At 46.6% G+C, this 15,346-nt stretch overlaps 1 protein-coding gene across 4 annotated transcripts in view; it reads left to right on the top strand.

Annotated features, from left to right (window-relative positions):
* The window catches only part of PTPRN2 (protein tyrosine phosphatase receptor type N2), a 931,942-nt gene that overhangs the window by 384,205 nt on the left and 532,391 nt on the right, over positions 1 to 15,346 (top strand). For all 4 annotated transcript variants that reach the window (XM_070266124.1, XM_023640190.2, XM_070266125.1 and 1 more), the window contains 3 exons: positions 1,431 to 1,664; positions 2,998 to 3,038; positions 6,158 to 6,519. In XM_070266124.1, the coding sequence (XP_070122225.1) occupies positions 1,431 to 1,664; positions 2,998 to 3,038; positions 6,158 to 6,519 (637 nt within the window). The remainder of the gene's footprint in view (positions 1 to 1,430; positions 1,665 to 2,997; positions 3,039 to 6,157; positions 6,520 to 15,346) is intronic.

Below are 15,346 nucleotides of genomic sequence, written 5' to 3'. Positions count from 1 at the left end.
TTGAAATGCATTTGAGTTGAGGGCCTTTGTCGAAAGTAGTCTACTTAGAATTATTATCTTAGTACCCCATGTAAAACGTGGATAAACCCTACAATGGCGTGATCCCACTTGCAACGCTGTCCTCTGTGTCATGTAGCTTACATCTACATGTATTTTATAAACCCTACATTAAATGTTATTAATTTTTCCTCTCTAACAATCAGTTGTCTTTTAGAGGAGCTATGAGGAGAAAAATGATGGTCTTTTCCATGTACTCACGTATTTACCCTTCCAGGAGCTTCTCAACACTTCCTGTAGCTCTGGGGTTCCATCTGCTCTCGTTTCTCCTAGTGTTTCTTGTAGCCTAGGTCTGCTGGTGACGGATTGTCTTAGCTCTTTTTCTATAATATGAAAACGTCTTTCACTCTCATCTTTGAAAGATATCTTCACTGGATACAGACTTCTGAATTATATGTTTTTTCTTTTTTTCCCCCCCTTTTTCTGGGAGGGGTGAGGAGGATTAGTTCTGAGCCAACACCTGTTGCCAGTCTTCCTCTATTTTGTATGTGGGATGCCACCAAAGCATGGCTTGTTGAGGGGTCTCTAAGTCCATGCCTGGGATCCGAACCTGCAAACCCTGGGCCGCCAAAGCTGAGTGCACAAACTTAACCACTATCCCACCAGGTGGTCTCCGTTTTTTCTTTTAACACTTCAAATATGTCATTTGTATGTATACTATCAAATGTATAGTTACATATATTATATCAAATATGTTATTTTTACAAGACGTTCGTTATATCTCGTGACCTCCATTTTTTAAGAAGTCAGCCACTACCTGTATCATTTCACACTACATGTGATGTGTCTTTTACCTCTGGCTGCTTTTAAGATACCTTCTCTACCTCTGGTTTTCTATGAACTGAAGGAATTTGACTATGAGATGCCATTGTGTGGTTCTCTTCGTATTTATTCTTCTTGGGGTTTACTGAGTGCCATCAATCCCTAAGTTAATGCTCTTCACCAATTTTGGGAAACTTGTGGAGGTTTTTTTTTTTCAGTTTTTCACTCTGATTCTTTCTCCTTTCCTTCTTGGACTCCAATTACAGTATGTCATGCCTGATGCCGTCCCACACCTTACTGAAGTTCTGTTCAGCCTTCTTCAATCTTTTTCACTCTGTTCTTCAGATAATAATAATTTCTATTATCTGTCTTCATAGTTCTCCTTTATCCAATGTGCTGTTAAGGCCATCCAGTAAGTTTTAAATTTAAAATTCTGTACTCTTCAGTTATAGAATTTTCATTTGGTTCTTTTTTTTATTCCCATTTCTCTGCTCACTTTGCTGATGTTGCCCATTATGCCTGTATTTGTGTAGCTCCTTTAAGGTCCTTCTCTCCTCATGCCGATGTTGACTACTTTTCTCTTTATTCAATCTGCGTTTGTTTCCCTCTAGAAGCACTAATTCAGAGCCTCCTGAAGGACCTGAGGAGGCATCAGGTTGACATGGCGAGTCTGAGCCCCCTGGACCCCGAGGAGATGGCCCGTGTGATTGCTAATGCCATGCAAGGTGTGGGTACAGAAGGGGAGCGGGAAGAGGCCGGGATGGGAGTCGGAGGAGAACCGGGAGAGCAGGTGGACAGCCCCGAGGCAGGGCTCCACGAAGCCCGCAAGGTCGGAGATGTGCGAGGTGAGCCTCCCAGCTCCTGGGCCCCTGTGTTTGTGGTAGATGTCGGGGGAGGCCGCAGGTCTGCGGAGAGATGGCCCACTTTCCAGGCTGAAATGTGTTCTTTCCGCTGGGGAGGTGGGATTTCTATTAATGATTTTTATCTGTTTGAACTTTTGCCTCTAAAAGCTTTCTTAACAGGCAAGCCTACCAGAGCAATTATGTTGAAAGGCAAATTGCTCTCTGTGAGATGTAATTCCTGTGTGCTGAGGTTCAGAGTTAGAAAAAGATGGGAGTGATAGAGTTTTTGTTTGGATTGTGCTGGTGAATATAGTCAAATATTTGAATCATAAAGTAAAAGGGGTTTATTTGAATGCCTGCTTGAGGCTCCCATTCACCCTCTGAGGCTGCTCCAGGGAGAGAGCAGAGATCCCCCACAACACATGCACACACACACACACACACACACACACACACACACGCACGCACATGCATGCATGTGCCCACGCAACACACATGCAGCAGCCGGAACCCTTGAGCAGAGGGCCGAGCAGGACAGCTCGATCTCCCCCAACGACTGCCTTCGCCAGGCCTGATGACTTTGCAGAGCCCCTGGAGCTACATTAAAGCATCTAGCTCAGTGCTGCACACAGAGGGCACACAGACAACACACCGGGAAGACACCTGTCTCCTTCCTCTGTGGACGGGACAAAGGTTAGCTTGGAAGCTAGAAGCATGGCTTGATGTATAGGATGCAGGAAAAGATGCTGAAACTCCACCAGGGCAAGGCATTATGTTAAACAATTGTTAATTAAAAGGATTGATACCTATCCTGAGGGCTAGGAGGGATCCAGAAGGTGTCAGGTACACCCAGGAGCAATTGTTTGGCCTTCAGAAGTGAGTTATGCACTGTTGGACATTGCAGGCAGGATATTTATTTAGAGAAACGACTACCACAGGAAAATAATGAATTCTGAAGACATCTTAACTTAAGATGGTTTAGGTTAGATGCTTCACTGTACTTTTTTGTAACTATTAACTGCTCCTGGCACAATGGATTTTTCTTGCTGTGAGCTCACACTAAGGGTAATACACAGATCCATGGAACTGGTCATGTAATTAACCAGTGACTTCACATCTGACATTTAGCTGGCACCCCCTCCTCTTTCATGAAGTTTATAGAGCACTCTTATTGTACTACAAGCAGAGAAGGTTTATTTATAGTAGAAATTAGGCCAACATCATTAGGACTAGTCTTCAGTAAAGAAGGGTTCTATGTGGTTGTCTTTTTACACACTGTGACACTTTGTGATGACCTTCTCGACAAGGATTTTGATAATGCTCATGTCTTTCACAGATAACAGAGTACAAGACGATGATGATAGAGTTTATGAAGAGGTAAGATGGAATGTCATTGCAGGTTTGGTTCACATTAAACTCAGAGCTGTATTGATAATCTGTTTATGTCTTGGGAATGTTTATAAAATACAAAGTTCTTTTTTTCCAGAAAAGGCTGGAGAAACCCTCAAAATCCCCAAATTGAGAAAAGTATAAAGAATACATACAAAATGGTGTATATTTAGATTTTGTTTTGTTGTTTGTGCCATCATTCAATTCCGACTCCTAGCGCCCCCATGCACAGCAGAGCGGAACCCTGCCCTGTCTGTCTGCGTCATCTTCTCACCTTCCAGCACTGCCTCAGACAATGCTCTGCTGCTAATCATAGGGTTTTCATGGCTGTTTTTCTGAGGTAGGTGGCCAGGTCCTTCTTCTTAGTCTGTCTAGTCTGGAAGCTCTGCTGAAACCTGTCCACCATGAGTGACCCTGCTGGTGCTTGAAATACTGGTGGCAGAGCTTTCAGCATCACAGCAACATAGAGCTGGCACAGTATGACAAGTGACAGCTGGGTGGTGTGGTTCCCTGACCAGCACAGGTACCTGGGCCATAGCAAGAGCACCGGATCTTAACCACTAGACCACCAGGGCTGGCTATATTTAGATACATACTAATATCTATGTTCAGATTATATACTAATATTTATCTTTTGTATAAATATGAAAATATGGTTAATACAAAGAAGAAAATGAGTATTCCTTAGAATTTCCCCACCCAGGGATATGGAATGATAACATTGCATGAAAACATCACATGCCCACTAAATATGCTTGACATCGTCCTGTGTGTGCTGATTTTTGAGGTTCACATAACAGGGACGTTGACAGGCTCTAGATCATTTAGACCTGCACTGTTCGAAGTGGTAGCCATTAGCCATCTGTGGCTATTTGAACTTGAATTTAAATTCATTAAAATAAAGTAAATAAAAAATTCAGTTCCTCAGCTGTACTAGCCACATTTCAAGTGTTCCTTAGTAACCTCTGGGTTGGATGGCCCCGATATGGAACATTTCCATCATTGCAAAAGATTCCATCAGACAGCACTGGTTGAGAAGGCAGTTTGAAAAAAGGCTTAGTCACAGATAACACCCACTCGCTGAGTGGTTTGTTGGTTTTTCCTATTACAGAACCTCTGCTCATTATCATTAGTACAAGTCTTAGGGATGCAGAAAATCAGTTCATAAGCAATGACAATGACATTATGTGATTCCACGAAATTCTAATTTGTGGAGTGGAAAAAAAAAAATTTGGTTAGTACTTCTCTTGTCAGTTTGTCTTAGTGGTTTTCTGTTCAATGCTTGTTAACAAAGAGTGGAAGAAAACATCAGCAATTCTTTTAAATGTCCATCAAAAATGGTGGGATATTCTATCTGAGCTGAGGAGGGAGAAGTGGGGTTTAAGAAACACATTTCCTCATTGGGAAGTGGAGGGTAGGAGATGGGCAGTGGCTGAGCGTGGCTGGACGCCAGGCTGTAGGGTCTCCATGTGGCACACAGTTCAGCCAGATTCCTGAACCTGCCCTATGTGGAGACCCCTAGGGCTTTTATATTACAAAGTTTTCATCCCAGATGAGTTGAATTTTGATTCATTTCTCTGTTACTTGGGGTACATTTTCAAGCAATTTTTTCCAAAAGGGTATTTGAGTGTCATATTCTCTGAGTCCTTATTTATTCAATAACATCCGTTTCTTCCTCACACCAGGAAGTGTGAGGAAGTTTAAGTGAGAACACTATTCTCTTTCCTTCACAAGCCTGAGGACATTTTCCATCCATATTTGGTAACTGAAATGCTATGACTGTCATCATTCAGGATCCAAATTTGACCAAATGTTTTCATCAAACTCTAGTTTTCTTTAAATAATTCCAAAGCACAAAAGGAAAAGTTATGAATAATTTTTAGTCGAAAAGGAAATAATTAATTTTCTTTATTATCCTCCCTAATTTTCTAAATACATGTGTTTTGGTGAAGTGAGTTGTAAAGTAAGTCCAGATTTCCTGTTTCTGTCTAAGATAGTATTGGAAATGTGGTTTCCTAGTAAAGAAAATAAATGCCTCACTGATGAGCATGGAACTTTTGCTCACGTGTTCAGGTGTCCTTGGCATGCTCTGCTTTGTGAGGCACCAGCAGCAGGAGCGGCCATTTGTTTTCTTAAGAAGTGGTGCTGGGTGTCTGCGAGGCTGATGCGGCCCAGGGATGGCATCTTTGACATCAGTTAGATCTGCGTTAAGATTCAGGATCTGCCAGTCACTACCCCTGTGAACTTGTGCAAATTATTAATCTCTATAAACTCCAGAGTCTACAAATTAGAGATAAAACTAGTAAGGAACTCATGGGTTGGGGTAATTAAATGAGAATTTTCACAGAGCACTGAGCACAGTGTCTGATATATAATCAACACTGAGTGTTGTAAGGTAATATTCAGCAGGCAGGCTGTCAATTAAGTGGTTCTAAGGACCCTCTTGTCTAGGAAACAGGGATCAGGAAGGGGTGAGTATTGGCATGTGAAGATCAAAGATCCCCTAGATGTTGTTGGGATGTGATTGTCCCTGTGACTGCTCAGTCCTGGAGCCTCAATTTCTCTGTGAAATGGGGGAGGTATGACCGTTCCTGACTCACAGGGTTATCATGAGGACTCGGTGAGTTCATGCATATGAGCATCTAGTACTGAGTGCTTGTGCGTTGTGAGAACTCAGTAAATACAAATAATCATTATTGTTGTTATTCTTAGGTGTTCATTGTTTCTAGAGGAGTAGGATGGGGTCTCAGAATCACATGGGCTATTTTTTAAAATCTAGATGCCAAAGACCTACACTTAGGGTACAAAATCAGATTCTTCAGGAAGGTGTGTGTGTATGTTTCTGACCGAGACAGGCAGACAGAGACAGAGAGACAACGCACTGTTAAGTGATTCTATACATAGTGCCTTCATCCTCCAATTTGTTGAAAATTTCTCCTCTAGGTATGATTCTAAATACAGGCTGTAGAAGCTTTGCCTTCATCAACTGTTTTGTTTCATGTTACTGTTATCTGATGTGGATGACTTTGTCACAGATGGCCCTTCCATCATGCAAGTTGACAGTCTTTCTCCCAGACATCACCTCACATGAGTTTCCTTTCTGCTAGGTCAATCGTTTGAGCCTCACACTTGGGGACCTCCTGCAGGATCCTGGGTCTCAGTTCTTGCCTGGAGCTCCCCCTCTTGTGGAGTCCTTCAAAACAGAGATCAAGAAATCAGAGGACCCTGGGGCCTCCCTGTCTTCAGAGGAGGAGAGTGCTGGGGTGGAGAACGTAAGGAGTCAGACCTACGTGAAAGAGCTCTTGGAGAGGCCCCAGGTCGACGGGTTTGGGGAGTTCCAACGCCAGATTCCAGGGGCCTGGAAGGAGGACCGGCGCCTCGAAGCAGGAGCTCAGGAACGCTCAGGTGAAGGCCTGGAACTGGAAGTCCAACCTTCTGAGGAGTCCGGCTACATTGTGACGGAGACCGAGTGAGTAGGGGCTTCGGCTTTTCCCTCCTGGTGGCTGAGGTCCATAAGCCTCACTGGAGTGAGGAAATGCTGTTACTTTTGCCTGTGTTCACCTGGGGACATGAGGGAAGACATCCCTGCTATTGCAGGTGTCGGGGGCAGCCAGGAGCCAGCCCGGGCCTCTCAGCCAGTGTCCTGAACTGGGAAACTGAGTGTGAGGACAATTCTCCACAAAACATCCCAAACCAAGCCCTTCCTAGCTCCTGGGTCCTGGCCTCGCCGCTGCTGGTCAGACCATGGGGCATGCTGAAGCAGGCCTGTTTTCGGGGTTGGGGGAGGCGGTAGGGGCTGGAGGAGCAAAGCCTGGGCGGGCTCTGGGGTTCCCAGGAGGAGTAGGTGGGACGTGGGTCTGCACTGAATGCTGGCTCTGTGCCTGTTAAAACTCCAAAGCTGTGTCTATTTCTCACCGAAGTGGTCCAGGTATCAGGATGGGAGTCATCCTTCAGAGGGAAGAGCATGCCTCACAGCAGCAGAGTATGCTGTCCTCACTCTCACTGTGATCTGAATGTGACAAGGGGCAGAATTCAAACAGCACGTACCTGGCAGGCGACAAGCGGGAGGCCCCATTGTTCAGGTCATCTCACTAATGAATCTGACATTACAAAGCACCATGCTTTGTAAAAATGTTGTGTTTTCTTCGAGTAATGGAATTGGTGTTTCCAAAGGAAAAACATATCTGGCTGGCTGCACAGACACATGTGCGTGTGTGTGGCAGCTGTGTGTACACCCATATCTGTATATAATTTTGCTCTTGCGTTGTATTGCACACTTGTTCAGGTGTTTCTTCATTAATTCAGAAGTCGATCGTCTTTCGGTGATCACAGTGGGGAAGGGGCTGCGTCAAAGCCAGAATCGATCTCTCCTGCTGATTCTGCAGAGTTCACACCTCCTGACAAAATTCAATCCACAGCGTGTGCAAGTTGTTGCTACACTGCAAATAGCAAATTTCATTAGTGAGAAGTAGTTGCATACCACAGTCGGGCAGAAAATATTTGATTTTGAGCTCAAACTACAGACCATCTGTTAAAATCAGATTGAAATTTAAGACTCCTTTCAGCTGTAGAGGATATTCTCACCTGTGTCTTTAGAGAAATCCTCAGCAGCAGACACTTGAAGCTTGCACCAAATATTGACTCAGTTTCCTCGAGGACTTTTTTTTTTTTAATATTTTATTTTTCCTTTTTCTCCCAAAGCCCCCCAGTACATAGTTGTATATTTTTAGCTGTGGGTCCTTCTAGTTGTGGCATGTGGGATGCCGCCTCAGCCTGGCTTGGTGAGTGGTGCCATGTCTGTGCCCAGGATCCGAACTAGTGAAACGCTGGGCCACCGAAGCAGAGCGCACAAACTTAACCACTTGGCCACGGGGCCAGCCCCTCGAGGTCCTCTTTTTGAGATGTGTCTGCCCCTTTCTGACTTCTTCACCTAGATGGTGTGCTCCATGTGTTTGTCTCTGACCTCATGGTCCTTTTCTTAGAATTGGAACTCCTAGTGGGTATGTGTCTTTAGAATCATGCCTTACAGAGAATGGCAGAGAGGAGCTTGAGCAGTCTGTCCTGCTGAGGGCACAGCTCTGTGCTATTAAAGCGAAGGTGAGATTCGTGATGCAGACCATTGTACCAACCTGTTCCTTACTGTAAATCATCAAAAACGCTGTGTTGTGGATTTTTCCCTTCCTTGGGAAACATTGCTATGCTGTGTGTGTGTATGTGTGTTTATATGTGTGTTGTGCATATACGTGTTGTGTATGTGTGTTATATGTATGTGGGCATGCGTGTATGTATGTTGTGTGAATGCATGTGTTGTATTGTAGTCTGCATGTATCTCTGTAATATCTGTGTATATGCCTGCATGTGTATATGTGTTCATGTGCATATGTGTCCACATGTATATGTGTGTTATATGTGTTCATGTGTTGTATGCGTATATGTCTGCGTGTGTATATGTGTTCAAGTGTATGTATGTGAATGTGTGCCTGAGCGAACATCTGCACGTGTATGTGTGTTCGTGTGTATGTTTTCATGTATGTGCACACACATGTGTTCATATGCATGCATGTGTGTGCATGTGTATATGTCTGAACATGTGTGTATGCATGTGCATGTGTGTATATGTATGCGTATGTGGGTATATGTATGTGAGTTTGTGTGTGTGTGTGTGTGTGTGATTACCCATGGTTCCTGCACTGCACAGCTCCTTTGGAGCCTTCTTTCTCCCTCCAGGATGTCATTGTCATCATGTCCCGATACCCAAGGGCTTGTTCCAGCATGAGGCAAGGGCGCTTGTAGGGAGATGCTGGCTGCTCCCTCTTCTGGGATCCTGGGGCTCAGCTGCAACACCAGGAGGATGAGCACCTCCATGGAAGTGCTGGGAAGAGAATTCTGCTCATTCGAAAGACTCATGTGAAGGCACCTTGTGCTGATGGGGGCAGCCGAGGATGGTGCAGTTTGTCTGGGAACCTCGAGGGCAGGACACTCCATATTGACCATTCTCTGCATTGGGGCCCATCTGTGGAGGAAACTGACCGTTTGTTGTGAGTGGTCGAGGAGAGACTGTCCACTTGGACATCTCCTCGTGCTCTGGTTAACTTCCCAGGAGAGAAGGAAGCCATTACCAGGGTGGGTGTTCTTTGCGTTCAGAGTTTGTTTTCCTGTGGAGCTTCCTGGCCGTCCTCTGGGACATGAGCTACTCCCTGTTGCAGTGAAGCTTACAGAATATCATTATCTTATCTTAGTGGCTTTCCCTTACTTTTCTCTTGCTGCTTCAATTGGATGAAAGATATATGGTGCAGATAATACAGCTTTATGTCAATAATTCTCACTGTTTGTCACAAGGCATAATGCACTAGAAGATAGATTGAGGTTTCTGCTTCTGTTGTCAGATTAATTGGTAATTTGGCATTCTCTGGGGCAAGTTTTCACCCGGTCTCAGCTTAAACCTTAATAGATCAGCTATTAATTGACAAGAATTCAATGCCATTCTTTAATAAAGAAAGATTTTTGTATATTTGGCTGTCCAATAAAAAGGCAAAGGAATGTGACTTGTAAGTCAGTGTTGTCATCGACGTGCGTTCTCTCTGTTGACGTTTAGGTGGGTGAGTAACAGGGCTTAGCTTTGCCAGCTCCACTGTCTCTTCTCCATTTTCTGATGGACAGGGTGTAGTTTAATCCTTCACCGTTTACATTTTCCTCCTCTTTACAAACTAGACAGATTATTCAAGACTGGATGAAGCATAGGACGGCCATCCCTGGTCCTCTAAGGATGATTTAAAAATGATTTCAAGGTAGGTTGACAGGAAGAGATCACAGGATGGAAGGGGAATTTGAAGCAAAAGGGGTTGTTTACCTCTCAGCAAAGAAGAAACTGCCATTTACGTCTGGTAAAGAAATACTCGAGGGACATGTGGCTGGACTGGTATGCCTCTCTTAACAAAAGAACTCCTGTGTTTGGGATGTGTTCCTGGGGATGGATCACCTGAGCCGACGAGAGGGACTCTGGAGAGGTAACCATGGTCATAAGCATGTGGAGGCCGAGAAGCAGAAGTGCAGCGAGTCTTGGATCTGATGCTGGCCACAAGCAGAGTCACATGGGATCCTCTGCCGCCATTGGGACAGGGCTGTCCCCACAGGTTGTGGGTGGCTGTGGACAAGGACGTAGGATGCATGGGTTGTTAGGAGCCCAGCAGTCCCTCGCTGGAAGCACTGGAACACCTGCCGATGGGTAAAGCGTTGATCTCCTTCTGATCTTTGCAGCCTTGGGTGGGTGAGGACAGCCCATTGGGAGGCCATCGGTCAGGGTGGGGATCCCATGCCAGTCCTGTGTCTTAGGCAGTTACTTTTCTCCCCGGGCTTGATTTCCTGTCTCTAAAGGGGCAGTGATGATAGTGTGTACCTTGAGGGGCTGTCAGGAAGAGCAAATGTGATGCAGGAAGAATGATAGCTGGGACACAGTTCAGTAAATAAATATTAGCCCAAGAGCAATAACCAAAGAGCACACAGCTCCTCCTGAAAGAGATGAGGAGTAAATGACCTTCCTCAGGGGAAGTCAGGGGACAAAGCTAGGGCAGGGGGGCACTGAGGTTTCAAGGTGAGGGTCGCTGGAAGTAGAGATGGGACAGCTTTGCTACCATCTCTGTGCCGCCTCTGATGCTGATCCACACATTCTGAAAAAAGACAGGTTGGGTGTCAATTTTCCTCCTTCAGTTTTTTCTTATGACAAAACTTCCTTTCCCCTTGGGTAAGCCAGTCAGTGAAACTACAGATGCCCTTTTACTCTCCTGATTAACATGCTCACTGGAGTGTGACCTGCCTCCCAAGCAGCTGTGAGGGCTCCCCTTCCAGTGGCACCACGCTTGGGAGTCAGTCAGAACGTCTGCTTAAGGAGATACGACCAGACTCAGCCTGAGCACGGCTCTACCTCCCTCCAGTGAAGAAGTTCAAGTTTTCGGGAATCAAAAGTCCAGAAGGGAGTTCAGAAGTAGAGTTCTCTGTTTGCCAAGGCCTCAGCAAGTAGGTACCAGGCCCAGAGCTTTGTGTGCCAGTAAGACCTGGCCTCTTCTGAGGACAGACCACCCTTCTCCTTCCTCTCGAAACTTCCTTCTGGGCCATCCAGGGGGTTGAGAATCAGGTGGCTGGAGCCTTTGGAGGTGGAGATTGCCCACACTCTTCCTGTCGCTCATTCTAAAGTGTAAGAACCCGTCTGCTCTGGAGTGACTTGCCTGTCTCCCCCGGGAGCCAGTGTGGCAGAAGAGGAAGGGGTGCCGTCCAACCTTAGCTCTCCCACCGCCTTCCGGAGACCCCGGCTGCCCCCTCAGCCCTCTGACCTTGGCAGGGGAGCCCCACCTCCCAGTGGTTGCTGGCAGACGGGCAGGGATGGGAGTGAGCCATCATGACACAGAAAAGGAGTGTGGGCCAGTGTGATGCACGATCTTTCCCACTTTTTCCTTCCTTTCAGAGAAAGGAAATCTTAAGATTGTTGTGGATGGACTCTGTGTATCTGTGCCAGTGCAGACTTTACTCTGCTCTGTTCTTGGACCGTCTCAGGCGAAGTGCTGTGACTTTTTGTTCAGAAAATATAGCTGCCACCTCTATCCGTCTTCTTTCCTGAATGTCCCTCCTAGGCCACTGTTCCTCTCCTCAGTTTGTCTTAAAAGAGTCTCTTTAGCATGATGGATTTATCATCGCTTAAGATTTTAGGTGGATGGGATACAGCCCCAATGAGTAAAAATGGCCATGGTTGCTTGTATATTAGAAAAATAATAAGAAAAAAGAAGCAAAAAGATTTCCCAAATTTAAACTCTTGATTGCTCGGTTGGTGGTTCTGGGGAGTGTCAATGAGAAGAGCGTGAACGGTGGCCTTCGAGCCCCAGATGGGGGCCCTGCCCTGCGTGTCTGCTTCCTATTGGCCTTTCTAGACTTGGGCCCCCTATAAAACTGAACAAATATTTATTCAGTGCCTGCTGTAATGAAGATACAGTAAAGCTTCCCAGAGAAGGAAAGAGATTCAAAGATAAACACAGTGTAATTTTTCCCTAAGGCAGTCAGACAGCTCCCGGGTTAACTTGGGGGATTGTTTGGGAATTCACATGAGGAAAGTATGTAAACGTACAGGCTGAGAGTCACAGAAATCTGAGGCGTCTGTTTTATTGATAGAGGGTGTAAATAGTTTTAGCTGAGTGGGTCCCCAGGCCCATGAATTAAGGAATCTCAGAATCCTGTATCATAACTTAAACCAAATTTTTATCTATAAACTTCTTGTCCTTGACCCCAGCTCTACTCTCCTTCCTTCTGTCAGTTGCAAAACTCCTCGGCCCAAACTCAGTAACTCCTCTCTGTCTGCCCTCTCCTCCTTGTTTCCTCCGTGTCACCAAAGGCCTTAGTGCTGCCTGGTGCCAGTGACCTTCTCAGTCAACCCCTGCTTCACCTTGTGCAGCATGTGGTCCATGGGAGATGCCACCCATGCTGGTGCTTTGGGAACCATGTCCATGTGGCCTCTCCTCTTGGACGTATAAAAGAAGGAAGTCAGCTGGAACTCAACACGGTGGATGGAGTACCCCCCAGTGCCATGCTCCTCCTCGTGCCAGTGCCTCGGTCAGCATCGGCACCGTCAATCCCCCCTCTTATCTCCTGTGTCCAGCCATGAGGACCTCTCCACCTACCCTCTCCTCCTCCTGCCCCTCTGCATCCTGCCCCAGGCACTGCCTCTCCTGCCATGGTTACTGCCGGTACCTGGTGTGGGTATCTGTGCACCCCCTCTGACCTTCCTCAATCCACTATGCATGTTGTACCCAAAGAGAACTCTCCATGCCCTAAATCTGATTGTGTCACCTTCTCCTTGGAAGACCTTGTGGTTACCTTTCACTGCTCCTGAGGGAGAGACCCAGGCCTCTACGGTGTCCCCAGGCCCTGCAGGCTCTTCAGACTCATCCTCTCCCCATTTCCCTTCCCTCTGGGTGCTTGGCCACGTCTGCCTCCTTTCTGCTTCTGGAATATGCAGGGTCACGACAGGGCACCTTGTGTTTGCTCCTCTCACTCTGGCACACTCCTCCCCTAGCACATGCTGCCCCTTTACTTCCTCCTCATCCTTCTGATGTCGGCTCAGGGGCCGCCTCCTCCGTACAGCCTTCCTGATTCCCCGGCCTCTGTCAGGGTTCCTCGTCAAGTGCAGCCCTGCCCTTCCTTCCCCTTGGCACCTTACCTGGGCGTGCAGTGATGCACTCCTGTGGAGAGTTACTCCTCTCTTTTAGCTCTCCTTTGCCAAGTCAGCGGCTGTGTCCACTTCTGCTCAGTTGCATCCCCCACCCCTGCCGAGCCTGGCTCCTCAGAAGATGCTCAAGGGTTTCTCGCACTATTAACCTCCCACCTGCTTTCTCTGCACACGTTTCTCCTCCTCCCTGATCCACCCAGGTGCTGCCATCAAATCACAAATTCTGCTCTGGGATGCTCAAGGGGTCCTCTGCCTGTACCATGGGACCTCCTCAAGCCCCTATCTTGAAGACAAGGCCCTTCACACCCCAACTGAAGCCCACCCACCTTTCCACCTGCACTCTTGTCACTGTTGCCAGGACCCCACCCTCCAACCAAGCCATCTTCTTACGTTTATGATTCTGAGTTGGCCCAAGCTGCCCTTCTGGCCTGGAAAGTGTTTCAGTCCTAAGTAGTCAGCTAGAGTGGGACTTTCTGAAGCTTTCCCTCTGGTCACCTGGAAACCACTGGTACTAACCACTGGTTCCATTTGCTTAGTCACATGTCACCTCCTTAGTGCAGACTCACACTTCCCACGGGGAAGGCTGCTCTGTCTTCTTCTCCCAGGGCCCAGCACACGTCTGGATGATGAGGAGTAAGTGAACGAGTGAGAAGGCCCTCTGGAATAGCTGGTTAAACAATCAGCATGTACTTCTCGCCTACAAAGTGGGCTTTTGGAAATTCTAGGAAAATGGACATAATTGATGTGAAGGTTCTTCCCAAGGCAATTTGAGGATTGGATTGTAACAGAAATCCAAAGTCACAGAATTGACTCTTTAAAGGCACCAGCGATGAAGATTTTGCCCCTAAATAGAGGGCAATAAATAAATAAATAGAGGTTCTATTTAGAAACTCCTCTAAAGTTTCATGTTCAAAGGCACCACACCTGCCCACCTCAGAGCTGCTCTAATGAAGGACTCGGTGTCCTGAGAGCATCCTCTGAGGCTGCATTCCAGGTGCCTGGGCAGCTGTTCTGGGAGCCCACCCGCCCCTGTCCCGGGGCCCTTGGGCTCATGGCCTTGGCTTGCCCTGGTAACGAGATGCAGCCACAGGGGAGGTCCCCAGTCCAACAGGCTTTGCCTGGCTGTTCAGTTTCATGTTTTTTGTGAGGTAGCGGATTTGTTTTCTTACTTTTTCTTGTGCAGAACTTTGAACATATACAAAAGCAAGATAACGACCCAGACCAAAAACCAAGACAACCTTGCCCCACCCACACCCCATCTACTCCCACCCCTCCTGCTGCTTAGAAACAAATCCCAGTTATATTGTCTTATAAACATTTCGTGAAATATCTCTAAAATGTAAAGATTCTTTCTTTTTAACATACCACAGTGCCATATCACACCTAAAAAGTAGCAAAAATCCCTAATATCATCAAATATCTAGTCTGTGTTCAAATTTCTGGTTGTCGCATCAGCGTCAGAACTTTGTTTTAGTTCATTTGTTTTTTGACTCAGGATCCAAATAAGGCCCACACCTTGCGGTTGGCTGTTGGTCTTTGATGGCTCTAAGTCTATAAGCTTACTTTCCTCTCATTTGTTGAGGTTACAATGATGTGTTGGATTTAGATGTCTGTTATTGGCTGGAAATCTAGAACTGAAGGATTTCTCTGCTTGTCTGGCCTCTAGCTATGGCGGTGGGCACAGTGAGAAAGTACTGTAAAGGCACAGATGTGGTGAGCATTTAAACAGTTTCAGGGCCTCTTTGGCCCAATGACTTCCAAGTTAGCTTGGCCTTGTTTGGCCCCCTGGAAGATACCGGAAGAGGTGATGCTATACCAGGAAGGGGCCCTTTATGGTCTCTGCCTATGAGCCTCTTTCCCACATCTGATGAGGGTGAGGTCAGGTGTTGGTGGGGAGGAGAAGGGAGTACTGGAACAGCCCAGCCCACTCAGACCACACCTGGAGCCAGGCCTTCAACACTCTCTGCTTCCTGCTTGTCCTTAGAGGCTGACCTACAGGCTGTTCTAGAACTCACTCAGGTGCTAGAAACACAGGAGAGTCTTAGGAGGGCCTCACGATACTGGGACTCTCCTTTAGCCACACTGA

This window comes from Equus caballus, chromosome 4, assembly GCF_041296265.1.
Source record: "Equus caballus isolate H_3958 breed thoroughbred chromosome 4, TB-T2T, whole genome shotgun sequence".
Taxonomy (NCBI): Eukaryota; Metazoa; Chordata; class Mammalia; order Perissodactyla; family Equidae; genus Equus; species Equus caballus.
This window is presented reverse-complemented; position numbering and strand designations above follow the sequence as displayed.